Source organism: Cicer arietinum, chromosome 6, assembly GCF_000331145.2.
Source record: "Cicer arietinum cultivar CDC Frontier isolate Library 1 chromosome 6, Cicar.CDCFrontier_v2.0, whole genome shotgun sequence".
In the NCBI taxonomy this organism is placed as follows: Eukaryota; Viridiplantae; Streptophyta; class Magnoliopsida; order Fabales; family Fabaceae; genus Cicer; species Cicer arietinum.
In genome coordinates this window covers 22596165-22609234 of record NC_021165.2, presented here as the reverse complement: position 1 = coordinate 22609234, position 13070 = coordinate 22596165, and the positions used below count along the sequence as shown (strand labels likewise).

The 13070-nt window shown below is 29.3% G+C and overlaps 1 protein-coding gene across 1 annotated transcript; it reads right to left on the bottom strand.

The window, feature by feature from the left end:
- Nucleotides 1-8557: 8557 nt before the first annotated feature.
- On the bottom strand, nt 8558-12739 carry LOC101494296 (uncharacterized). The gene is made up of 3 exons (XM_004505726.4): nt 11365-12739; nt 10251-10596; nt 8558-9051 (listed from the first exon to the last, which is right to left on the bottom strand). Exons 1-3 carry the CDS (start codon nt 12399-12401, stop codon nt 8791-8793), a joined length of 1644 nt encoding a protein of 547 aa, XP_004505783.1. The 5' UTR covers nt 12402-12739; the 3' UTR covers nt 8558-8790.
- Between the last annotated feature and the right edge of the window lie 331 nt (nt 12740-13070).

Below are 13070 nucleotides of genomic sequence, written 5' to 3'. Positions count from 1 at the left end.
AATAAAAATTATTTGTTAATTTCTTTTTCATCGACTGTTGTAATTTTATACTATTTCTATTTCATTATGCATATTTCATGAAATTCAGTGTTTCAATCAAATTTATATGAACCACAAAATTTAAGGAGATCCATTTAAATTTAAATTTTTAATTATTAAATGACATTAGGTTGAAAATATATGTCTTGGGGAGTACTAGTATGGTCTTTTTCGATAAGCAAGTCATTATATTATTGTTGACATTAAACTCAACATCATTAGTAAACATCCTCCCTACTTTAATGAAGGGTTAAAGATAATGTCAAATCATGTGCTAAAGTTTAACGAGAAAAATACAATATAAATTCCAACACATCACTGCTACGCACCTTCACCTAAGGATAAGGCAACCCCAAATATCATACACATATATAGCTAACTTCAAAACTATAAAGAACTATAACGAACATATCATAGATTTACACACATACATTAAAAATACACCTTTAGTAATTCACTGCATCCATGGAGTCTTGAGATAGTACGTTATATCATTTCTCTTTAACGTTTGTTTAAAATTCATTGAGTGATTTGAAAACTTATAAATTCAAGAAATAATTTGAAATCCTCTAAATTCCATCAAATTGAAATTGTAAAATATTGATTATAGAGTAAAGAGACATTTTGATCTTTCACAAAAATATATGTATGAAAAATTACTCTATGTAAAAAATAAATGAGGTCAATTGAGTCTGTGAATCACAATCTATCGTTGAATCATATAGAAACTAACGATGTGTACCGTTAAGTCTTTAACGGCGTCCGTGAACTTCTTAAGTGTGGCCTTTAACAAAAAGGTAAGAGGACAATTTTCAAAAAATATCTGACTACGACAACTCGACAAGGAACGAATGATGTATAACACAATGGTGATTTCCTTCTGAAATATTTCTATTGCCATTCCATTTTTTCGTTTCCAAATTGCAGTTTCTTTCTATTTCTTGATGATTTTGTTTCCTTTTCGTATACCATTATATGACATGTAGATTGTCACATAATCCAACAATGATTCAAAAACGAATAAAAAAATCGATTAAGAAAAACACATGACAAAAAGACTGACATATTCCATTTATTTTTGTCGGAGACTAAAAAATATTATTTCTTTACTTATTTATCTCATGTGTTTTTGTAAGGGATTAAATATCCCTTAATTCGCTCTTGATTACAACAAGACTTTAAAACAAAATCTAATTTTATAGTCTTCTAAAATTTCAATATAATACACCATTTAACTAATTTTTAATATAGAGGAATTAAAATTGATTGAAAAAATTAAAGCAGCGAATTCCTAAATAATTCAAACTACAACAACCAACACTTATATATATAAAGATAAAACTAGACCCGTGTAATACTCACATCCCACTATCAATAATTCTAGATATAATAACTATTTTTGGGCACTTATTAGCATATTTGTTCATGTATAAAATTTTGCAACTCATAAATTATATGTATTCCTATCAATATTATATAAGTTTACTTTGAGTTTGAGCAATGTCATGAATTCGAGTCTTATAGATGAAAAAAAAAAGGTTGGAAAAAGAGACTTTACAAAAAATGATTGCTCAAATTCACAATAAAAATTAGAGTTGATAAATATTTCACACCAGTTACATGATTAAAAAAAAATCTATACATTCCTCGGTTTCTTTTTTCAACTTCGAGATTTAATCTTCCGAGGGAAGTTTTGTTTCCATGCACTTGTCTAAAAAAACAAAGCCAATAGAGTTAATCCCGCAATCAATGTCCAACCATCTAGTTGATATTTTTATTATAAAAACTTACTAAAATCAATATAACAAGTCACACCATGTTATAAATTCTCAAATGCATTGTTCTAACTCATAATGAAGGAGGATCATAAATGTTATACAAACACTAAAGTCCATTGAAATAGGAAGCAAGATAAATTATGGAGGTGAATGAGGAGGCATGTCCATCGAACGCATGGCCCGCTCCTTGACTTTATAAACTCTTGATTGGGCCCACAAGTTGAGGTGGGTTGCATGATTCATTTGTTCATTGCTACACAATCCCATTTTTTAGCATAGGATGGTCCTTACTCGTGCATGATGTCTACCTACTTTTGAGGTAGACCAAAGCTTCTTATGCATGGAAGTACTCGCTTTTATATGCATGTTATATTCTTTGGGATTTGAGAAAATCACATATAATATATACACAACTTTATCTTGTCTTACTTTATAGATGAAAATTAGTTGTTAGTATGATATATTTGTTCGACGATTTAAGGCTTCAAGGGATCGTCACATTGAGCTGAGAGCAATTATGTAAATATTTGGACCTCATATCTTTACTAAAAACTTTAAGACATTGAATAATATATGTCCTCTCACTTATTAGTTTTCAACATCTACTTTTCATCCGATGTAGATTTTAACTCACATTTGATCCACCAAATAATAATAGTAGTCAAAGTTGAATGTTGGACCTCTTCTCAAATTCATTCAGTGTTTCAGCCCAACAGACAGAGTTAAGGATTCGAGAGATCTTTGTGACTCTTGTTTTACCTAACTTGTGTCAATCATGGACATTGATCATACTTTGATTAACCTGTTACAAATTAAGCCATGAACCCAATGTTGGAACCAAATTGGTTTTACATTTAGAGTTTTGATGTTAACAAAAGTCTTTTATGAAAACAATATATTTGACTTCAAAGAGTATGAAAGAAGATTCATGTTTTTGAAGAAAATCTAAAATAAGATTTGATTCAAATTTATAATTGAAGAAAATATAAAATAAAAATTGATTCATATTTATAATTGAAGAAAATCTTTGACTAAGTTGAAAAGAAGATATGGTCAAGATTTGAAGAATATCTTATCAACATTTGACGAAGATTTGAAAAATATTTTATTTGAAAAATTTACAAATTCAATCTACACAAAATATGAATATAATCAATCTGAAAAATTTACAAACTCAATCTACACAAAATAGGAACATAATCAATATGAAGAATTTACAAACTCAATCTGAATAAGATGCAATTTAGAATTAAACAATGACTAAATTGAAGCTCAAATTTTTACTATAAATAGACAATTAAGACTGATGGAGAAAAGCATCGAAAAACATAAAAGAGTAGAAAAACTCAAGTTCAAAGTTCTCAATTCATATTAGAGTTAAAAGAGAGAAATACTTGTTCATGTTAGAAATATTTTATGAGTGTTCTTTTTTTAGAGTGTGAGAGTTATTATTATTATCAGCTTTATTAGAAGGAACTACTCAAGTTCCAATCTTTTGTATCCAACCCGATAGTGGTTTAGTTCTTTCTCCAATCTGGGGTTGTCAGGTTGTTAGGAGAAGATTTGGCTTGTAGGGTCAATGTGTTTGGTTCCTCAAAAGTATGGGGTTGTCAGGCTGTTTGGGAAGACTGACTTGGAGGGTCAGGTGCTTTGTAATTCAAGGTATTTTAATTAGTAGATTAAAGCCTTATGAATGAATGAACTATATGTAGCCAAGTAAGTGGTAAACCAAGATAAGTATATGTGTCAAATTATTTATGTTTTCGTTGTTTACTGTTTCTGAATTCGATTGATTCTTATTTAAGTAATTCATAAAAATCAACCAATCTTCATCAAATTAGCAAAAAGTTATCAACTTTGATAAACCCAATTAAACCCCCCTTTCTCGTGTTTGCAGCTTCACCCAACTCATTAGAAATGGTACCTAAAGGCCCATCACCTTTGAGAACATATTCTTTCATCAATCCTAGTTCCAATGGGAAAAAGAGACAATAGACGGGGATCACAACATAGTATTAGCTAAGTTTGCAAATTATACATTGTCAGCAAGACCCAAAACCAATATATCAATACCATTGTTCATGCAAAATCAAGGCACACAACTTCATATTTTGTATTTGCACTTTCATTCAATCATACATTGATTTGAGCATCACAATTCTAGTGTTTTCAAGTACCACCCTACTTTTGAGGAGATGAAGTGTTGTCTAACTTGTTAACCATTCCGGTCACCCTTCTCGGTACACTCTGAATCATTGGTATATGTCAGAAATGAGAGTCTAAGCCACCACACGAGGGCTCACAGACCCTTGAGTCTCTTAGCCACAATTGATGGTTATTGTTCTAGTACACCTAAATAGTCTCACATTGTTAGGGTATCGAGACTAAGAGTAGTTCATAAATAACACTTATACTACCTACCAAAGCCTTTTACTAATGACAAGAGTGTGATTTCTTACACACATAACAAAAAACGAACAATATCTCAAAAATGTGAGTTGAGGTTGAAATATAACCATATATTTCTCTTGTTATTGTTTACCTCGAGAACAAAGAAAGCTTCATTGACCAACCAAAGAGGGAGACTACATTAATCGTGTTTGTGTTAGCACTTCAATTGCTTGAATAGCCATTTAATCCCTCACAACTATATATATTTTGTTGCTTTTGAGTGGACATTGAATGTGCTTTTGAGTTAGCCGAACACATATATATATTACATGGAAGTTTTTAAAATGGTATGTGATCAGAGTTGTGTGCGCAACATAAAAGTTTTTGATGTTTCTGTAGTTGCATCACATGTAGGGACTATTAAAAAAAAATTGTATATGTCATGGATACCAAACAAATAGTTTAAGAACTACTACAAATAAAATAAATGAATATACCTGTTAAAATGTATGTACCTACAAAAATCTATTTGAAGTCATAGGTTTGTAAAATGAAGAAGGAACTCTACTTAATAGATGTGATGATATTTTCAGCTTACTATTTAAATAGTAATATGTTGTCAAAATGTGATGTATTAGTATTTAGTTGTGTTAATTTTCTTGTGTTGTTAAAAGAGAAGAAAAGAATTATTATACATTTACAAAAATGTATTTTTTTTTAAATTAAATACTCGTAGATATATGTAAATACCATGTGTATAGCAAAATCTATTAAATGTCTGATAAGTATATATCGTGCAAATATGGAGCAAGCACAAATATTAATTTAACGGGACGGGTTGCATATAATTAATATATATATTGTTACCTTGAATACTTATTAACATTCTTAATTGCATCTTCAATATTATAGTCACATTGGTTACAGTTGACGTTGATTTTCTACGAGATCAATGTGTTAGAAATGAAGTCCACATTGCTAGAATTAAGAGAAACTAAGGTGTTTTATGAGTGATGGAGAATTTAAATGTAGCTTGTCATAAAATATGGTATGTAATAATATTTCAAATTAAGCAACAGCAACATCTGCATTTTGATTGGGAATGACATTCATTCTCAATACCTTATCCACCTGAGATAAAAAAAAAAAAAAAAAGGAAGTCATATAACCTAATATATATACTACATTGGTTATTAAAATCATCCTTAAAACAATTGTTTCCTTTTTACTTTTTATAAGATATTATTTTAAAATTTTAACTGCATTAATGGTTTATTTTTTTATAAAATATTAATTATTTGATCGTTAATCTATTTTAATTAATTAATTTTTTTATAATTAATAATAAATACTATAATAAAAATATTAATTAATTTTTTCTCTCTAAAATAAATTTATAAAATTAATGTTAATTATTAATAAATTTTATATTACTACTTATTATTTTAATTCGTGTGATTTTATTTATCTAATGAATCTTATATTTAAAGACAGAGATAATTGATGTAAATATAATAATTAAAAAAATGTTAATAATTATTTTAAAAACAATTAAGAAGAAGTTGTAAATTTATACATTAATTATAAATAAATAAATGAGATTTTTCATTAATAAATTTTTTATTTTAATTTCGAATAAATGCCTTAAAGGCACCCATTATAGTAACCTAAAATTAAATCATTTAGATTTGTTGTCTTTTGAGTACGAGCTAGAGTTGCATCAATTTTGTAGGACACCTTACCAAATTGCTAGTACACCTACGCTAGAATTGGTACACGAAGTAATAATTAGGAAACCTTAAGGGGATGGGTCCACTTAACCAATGGCAAACCACAACATTGAAGCCATTTGTCACAAAACATAATGGTTCTGATTGTAATTGTAAATTGTAATATGTCCTCTGCATATCATTCAGTCATCAACATCTCGAAGCACTACCTAATTAAAACCACGTGGTCCCTTCCTTCGAGTTCATTAATTACTACACAAAAACTACGAGGAATGACATCTTAATATTAAAATTTGAGGGATTTTAACGAGCCCCCTCAACGAATTTGGTTAAGGAATTCAAATATAGATTTTTTTTTTCTTTTAAAATAGATGATAAATTTTTATCGTAATTAATTTATAAAACTTTAAAGTATTTATTTGAACTCAGATAAGACGTCTAACTTAATAATATTAATATTTATCGGTTGAATTATATTTAAAAATTTTAAATATAAAAATTTTATATTAAAAATGATAATTTTTAAAAATTCAAATAAGTTGAATATACTACTTTTTTTTATACAATATTTGTTTATCTATGCTCTTAAATAATATTTTAAAAACACTAATGAGTATATTTTCTTTAAAATTTTAGAGTTTAGTTATGTATTTTTAATGTAAAAAGTTTTATAAAATTAATAAATTACAATAATTTATAAAAATGACTTTAAAAACAATTTTAATAAAAATTAAATATTTTTATTGATTTAAATTTTTTGATTCAATGATAGTATAAATACTCTTTTACATTAAAAATGCATATAAATTAAATTAAAAATTCTATAGGACCTTAATTATGTGGGTATTTATGGTTATAGACATTAAATATTTGAGACTATTAAAACTCATCAATGGTTATAGATATTTAATATTTATAAATATTTGTGGGCATTTTTTTGTTTAAAAAAAATATATAAAATTATAGAAATAAAATGACTTGAAATTATAGTACGACAAAATCCACTGATTATAAACGTTGTTTTAAAAAGTAAATATTAATGATTATCTTTATTTTTGTGATTAAAATAATAATTTAAATTATATTAATTTGATAAAAATAAAAAATATATATCACATACTAAATTGACATTAATTAAATAATAAAAAGAAAATTAATTACATATAATCAAATAACTGGACGCATACATATAAATGAAAAAAAAAATAAACAAAAGAAAAATTTAATTATTTTTTATTTTATTTTTATTTTTTATTTTTAAATATTTATGTATGTGTACTTAAATATTATTGATTTGGGGTTGTGTAAGCATGTATTCCTTCCAAAGGAAATGCTACTGCAAGAAAACAGTGGCAGCTTTCTTCATCACACTCCTTTGCGAAACTGCCAAGCAATTGAAGGGTGACTCTAACGTAAGCAATTAATTCATATATGAAATTACTTATTTTTTTAATTTCAGATAAAAGATCCTTTGTAGAAATATGTTACTCCTGACTCTGGTATTTGAATTCTGTAACCATGGACACCTATATTAAAAATAAAAAATTTAAATAAGTTTAATTTTTATTTATTAAATAAAAATAAAATTCATTTTAATATGTGTGTTTTTGGATTTCTAATAATACAAAAAGAGACATAATTGCTCGTACGATCTCTTAACTTAATCTCAGATAATACTTAAGTTTTTTTTTTCTTTTTGATTTGGTCTTTTATTTAATTTTATTACAAAAATTTAAAAATATAAAGAATGAAAATATGAATTTATTTGAAGATTTGACTTATAAATTTGATGAAATTTGCATTATATTGAAGATGATAATTAATTTTATGAGTTTTATTTGAAAATTTTGATGAATTTTTGTAAAAATATGATAACATTATTAACATCTTAAAACATAAAAGATCAAATTGTTTACTTAAAATTAAATAAAGAACCAAATTAAAAAGGAAAAAAAAAAAAAGACTGAAGTATTTTCTCAAATTAAATTAAAAAACTATATGAATAATTATGCATAAAATATATATATATATATATCACCGATTATATCTTAATTTTTTTAAAGAATCAAAATTTAAAGATAAAAATAAAATGTTCCAAAAAAAACCAAAGATCAGATGGAATATCAAACCGCTAGAAAGGAGATATAGTTTGAGATTTTGTAAAAAAAAAAAAAAAAGAAATTGGAATTGCCATTACCAGCTTTCACGGGATAGGATTGATGAAACAAAAAAACTTTGGGAGTTGTAAATGAAACACAATTAACCAGCTATTCCCATAATTTTTTTCTTTATTTTTCATATTTTGATTTTATTTTCAAAGTAAATAAAAAAGAAAGAGATTATCAGTCATCTAGAATATTTCCACTATACAATACAACTAGCCGAATGCAGAGGACAAAGCACAGGTACAAAGCACATGCTCAGATGCTCTTAATTGATGGGGCATAAATATTGGTCTCAAAATATAAAGAAAATAAAAAATAAAAAATAAAATTAAAAAAAAAAAGTAAAAAAAAATGATGTATTTGACCTTAATCTTGGACTACATATAAATTTTTTCTCCAACACCGGTTCCCACCTTGTTCTTATAGTTAAAAGTATGATTTTGGTGAATATCAGTGAAAGGAGATGAGAAGGATGCCAAATATAAGTAGTCATGTTACAGGTTACACTGAAAACTGAACACAACTTTCAGAGTAACTAAAAATTTACCCTATGCAAAAATTGTAAAACAAAAATTTATAGAAGGAACATTCACAAGTATGCACAACAAGCTTACAGACTATTTCTAACTCATTGTTCACAAAATAGCAATCCCAAGGGTTCAAAAACAATTGAAGCCTGAGAATTATTTACACGCCTAAAGTTCTTGTAATATTAGATTGTCTGAGACTTCTATTTATGGGTAGGTGAACGTAAACCTCGTGAACATCTTGTTTACAAACCTCTCCTCTGTCCCTGTCTATGGCATAACAGACATAAATTGTGTCAATTACAATGTCAAGCACATGCACGAGAAAACCAAGCACTATTATAAGTAGAACCCATGCTGTCGCTGCCACAAAATATGAATCAGCCCCGAGATTGGTCGTGGCTTTTAAGATTACACAAGCCTGGACATAGATTAACAATTAGAACAAACGTAATTTAGAATCAGAAGATAATGTAAACAGAATAACAAATCAGCAACAATTACATAAATGAACAGAGTAATCACTCAACCAACGAACTGGCATATTTCTTTTATCCTCATAATTCTAACAAGAGAGTTGTCAGACTTAAAAAAGGTTCATATATTTTTAAGACATTATATGCAGGATTTTCAAGTTTCAGATAATCCTCCGGACACCTCTTTGCCTCTTAACAAATGCGGAGAGAGAGAAAGAGAACATAGATTAGCCATGACCTATGGCTGCCAATTAAAATTTTAGAGAAGTTAACTGAAGGATATGTTGCAAATTGTCCATCAATTGTCAAAGCCCACGGGTTAGAGATACATTTTCCCTTCACACTATATGGTTCAAGTTTTCTTATATTTAGATCAAAATCAATCTTCTACTTCACCACTTTGGTTCACCGAGGATCAAGTTAAAAATTTGATATAAAATCTAGTGAATCAAGGTGATTTGGTAAGCTTTCTAAGGATGCCCTTAATCTTTGTCATTTTGATCTTATCTTATTTTTACTTTACCTTAATATATACATACTTTGAAGCTAGGAGCAAAAACAAATTGAAGTACCAAGAAGAATATTTATTAATTTTTCAAAGGCGGGATGGGGAAAGAATGCCTTCTCACGGTAGAAAAGCGGTTAACATAGTCTAATGCTTGCTACAAAGTTCCCTAGCTCTATTTTCTTTTGGAATATACTTAACAGTTAACATTGACATTTTACACAGTTCTAACTTCAAGAACTAATGATTATAGTACTTTGAATCTCCTTCTTGGCTAAATTTTGTCAAGAGATTATCCAAAACTTGGTGATTTAAATTGTAAATCTAGATTAAAATTAATACTTGTTTGTTTGTTTACTAATGCTAGTTTAAGCTTTCTGATGATACTTGAACTTAAAACTGTGTCTTAATGAATGAAAATTCAAAAGTTAATGGAAAATTATTTTTCGATTGTCATCAAAACTCAATAGTCAACGACCACGAGTTAGAGCTACACCAATTTCCTTATACTTCAAGAGGATGTGTTGAAATTAATGCTTACACTAAGCACTTACACATAGTGGAAAATCTCTAACATACACTGGCAAATCTCTACTGCAAATTACGAAGAATAAAAAGAGAAATATTAAAGCCACGTACCACAATTGTGTATACTGCTGACAGGACAAAAACAATTCCGACCAGAAGGCGAGAAGATATGGTCTCCACAAAAACAGCAGAGAGAAGATTGCGTCTTAGAAGTTCATATGTCATCCTTGAAGAGGAGCAGTATGCTTCCCCGGTTATTGCAGCAAAGTTGATGGTGAACTTATTAAGAAAATCGACAGCACTCAAAAAGGCATTTACGCAGCACCGTAGTACAATGTTCACTAGCCCAGGAGCATCCTCTTGTCTTGCATTATCAACCACAGAACGCACCACTCGAACAACAAAGATAAGCAATCCTGACAAACATATTGTTCCAGAAGAAGGACCAAAAGCATTTCTGCCAGCCAAATTATCACAGTTAATGTCTCTCTAAATGCAAAACAATCGTTCAACTAGTCTTAATACCTATTTTCATCTGTTTTCTTATCTGCCACATCCTACGCAAAATGACTAAAGTCAGAAGCAACAACACACATCACATGTAATAGCTCACGGCTCTCTCGAACCATCATAATTTCACAAGCAACCAATTTGACCGTTTGATTCATCGCTACAACTAAGAACTGAAAATGGAACCAAAGAAAATATTCTCAAACTAAGCATTTCAACTACAGAGTAGAAGTTCATGTAATACACTTTGATCCATAACCAGCAATATATTGGAATTAAATCAAAACACACAGTTGTAGTTAAACACTTAACCTAACCATCCGAACACTAGATTTTGTAGATATTATGCAAGCATTGCACAGGACAAGGGAATTAGGAGATATTATAATGCTAGTACTATGAAAGAAAACTGCGATTCCTTGCTTATCTACCTATCATGAGGACACCTGAATATTGTGTGAATTGTCAATACTTTCGCTCATGTGAGTATTTGACAACCTTAGTATTGTACTCAATAGCATATTGTGGAGCAATAATAATTTGTTCAAATTCCGCTATGATGTAATGCAGCTATAGCCACTATTTGATATTATTGACTTGTGTTATATCAAATAAACAATATATCTAGTGATACTCAGACAGAGTAAAATAAAACATGATATCCACAAGCAGGCAAAACAAAAAACAAATACAAAAAGAAAAGAGATAAATTAACCTGAGAGAAGTTCTAATACTTTTTGTAGGAGTTTCATAATCCTTTGAGAAATACCAACGAGCAATGGTCCCACTAATGACATAAACCTGAGCTTCAAGCATAGCTGAAGCTGACCACAACATAGTAAGTATTGCCAATGCAAAATAAGCTGGCACCCAAGAATCCTCCTTCCAAACACAACCATATTCATTGCCATGCAATTTTCTAGGCACAACCTTACCATTGTACTTTGCAAACACCAAAAAAACCACAATAGGCACATAATACACGACAAGCCCAATTGTCAAACAAGGTAGCACACCAAACAAACCCATGTTCCAAGAAAGTGCATCAGAAGCAACCCCAATTATACTCACTGTGAGTTCCACGCGGTGCCAATTTAACACAAGGATCCATACAATAACACCAATTACCAAAAAAACGAAACCCAACACCAGAATTCTGTACACCAGAGGAAAAGCATCGCTGCAAGAAGGTTTAACAGTGCAAGCAACGAACCAGTAAACGTTAAGGAAGATTGGGATGAGAATGAAGAAGGGAAGAGAAGCGTAGACAAGGTGTTTGGTGTAATGTTTGAGTGAAAGAAGAAGTATATAACACATGGGTAGGCTTAAAAAGAACGTGATAACAAGTGTCCATGTCAAATCCTTTGTAAAGGGAGAAGATGAAGAGAGAAAATAGGGGTAAGAGGTTGAGGAAAATGAAGGGTTGATGCATGAGGTGGTGTTGGAATCGAAGGTGTAAGAAGAGAGGGTAGTGAAGTTGGTGTTTCTGTGGAAAATTGAGAAGATTCCGAAAGCGAAAGTGGAGAGAAGGAAGAGGAGAAAGAGGATGAGGAAAGGGATGTCTTTGAAAGAACGAGGAGAATGATTGTAAGAGATGTGAAGGTATTGTTGATTTGATTCAGAATCTTGTTGTGAATCGTGTTCTTCTATTGGTGGGTATGTTATGATTGGGGGTTTTGATAAGAAAGGTTGTGATAACGATGAAGAGTCGTATGAAGAAGATGAATTCCCTTTGTTGTTGGGATCATCCATAATTAGAGCTGAGGTTGACACAAAAAGAGAACAAAAGAGTTTAATGTTTTATGTCTGAGGTTGTTTGAATGGTGGCTGAAGTAATGTTTTTGTGGTTGGACTCAAAAAATTCAATACAGAGTGGCTGGGTAATAAAAAAAGGGTAGAGAATATTCCCAAAATCTATACTATGTAATGTGTTTAATTTTAGTCGATTAATTCAAGCTAAAAACGTATACAAGAATGGTTTTATGAGACTTTGGAGATCAATAATTGGATAAACAAATACAACGAAGTAACTTGTTTTGTCAGATGAACGGAGTGAATGAATTCAATGGTCCCGGAGAGTACACTCTGATGATAGTTTGTCGTGTGGAACTGCTAACGGTATTCATTTTATTTTTTATTTCTTTTTAAAGAAAAAAAAAAGAACTTCGTTCATTCAAATTAAAATAAAATAGTCCAATTTAAGAAAATTAAAAACAAGTTTACGATAAGAATGACAATAGTTATATACGGATATGTATGAGTACGAATATATTACCTAAACAAGTTAAATTTTATTAATTTACTATCAGATACCGATATGAATGAGTATGAATATTATTACATCTCTATTTGTATCCACCGACTAATGGGTAGTTAAAATATTTGTTAGTTTTATCTACGGATATTCGTTAAACTATTTGT

Bases quoted from the DNA above. Each gene is read 5' to 3' on its own strand.
- LOC101494296 (XM_004505726.4), bottom strand. From the start codon at position 12,401: ATGGATGATCCCAACAACAAAGGGAATTCATCTTCTTCATACGACTCT. The intron at 10,597-11,364 runs GTTAATTTATCT...TTTGGCTGGCAG, and splicing joins AGTATTAGAACTTCTCTCAG to AAATGCTTTTGGTCCTTCTT. The intron at 9,052-10,250 runs GTACGTGGCTTT...ATCTATGTCCAG, and splicing joins CAGCAGTATACACAATTGTG to GCTTGTGTAATCTTAAAAGC.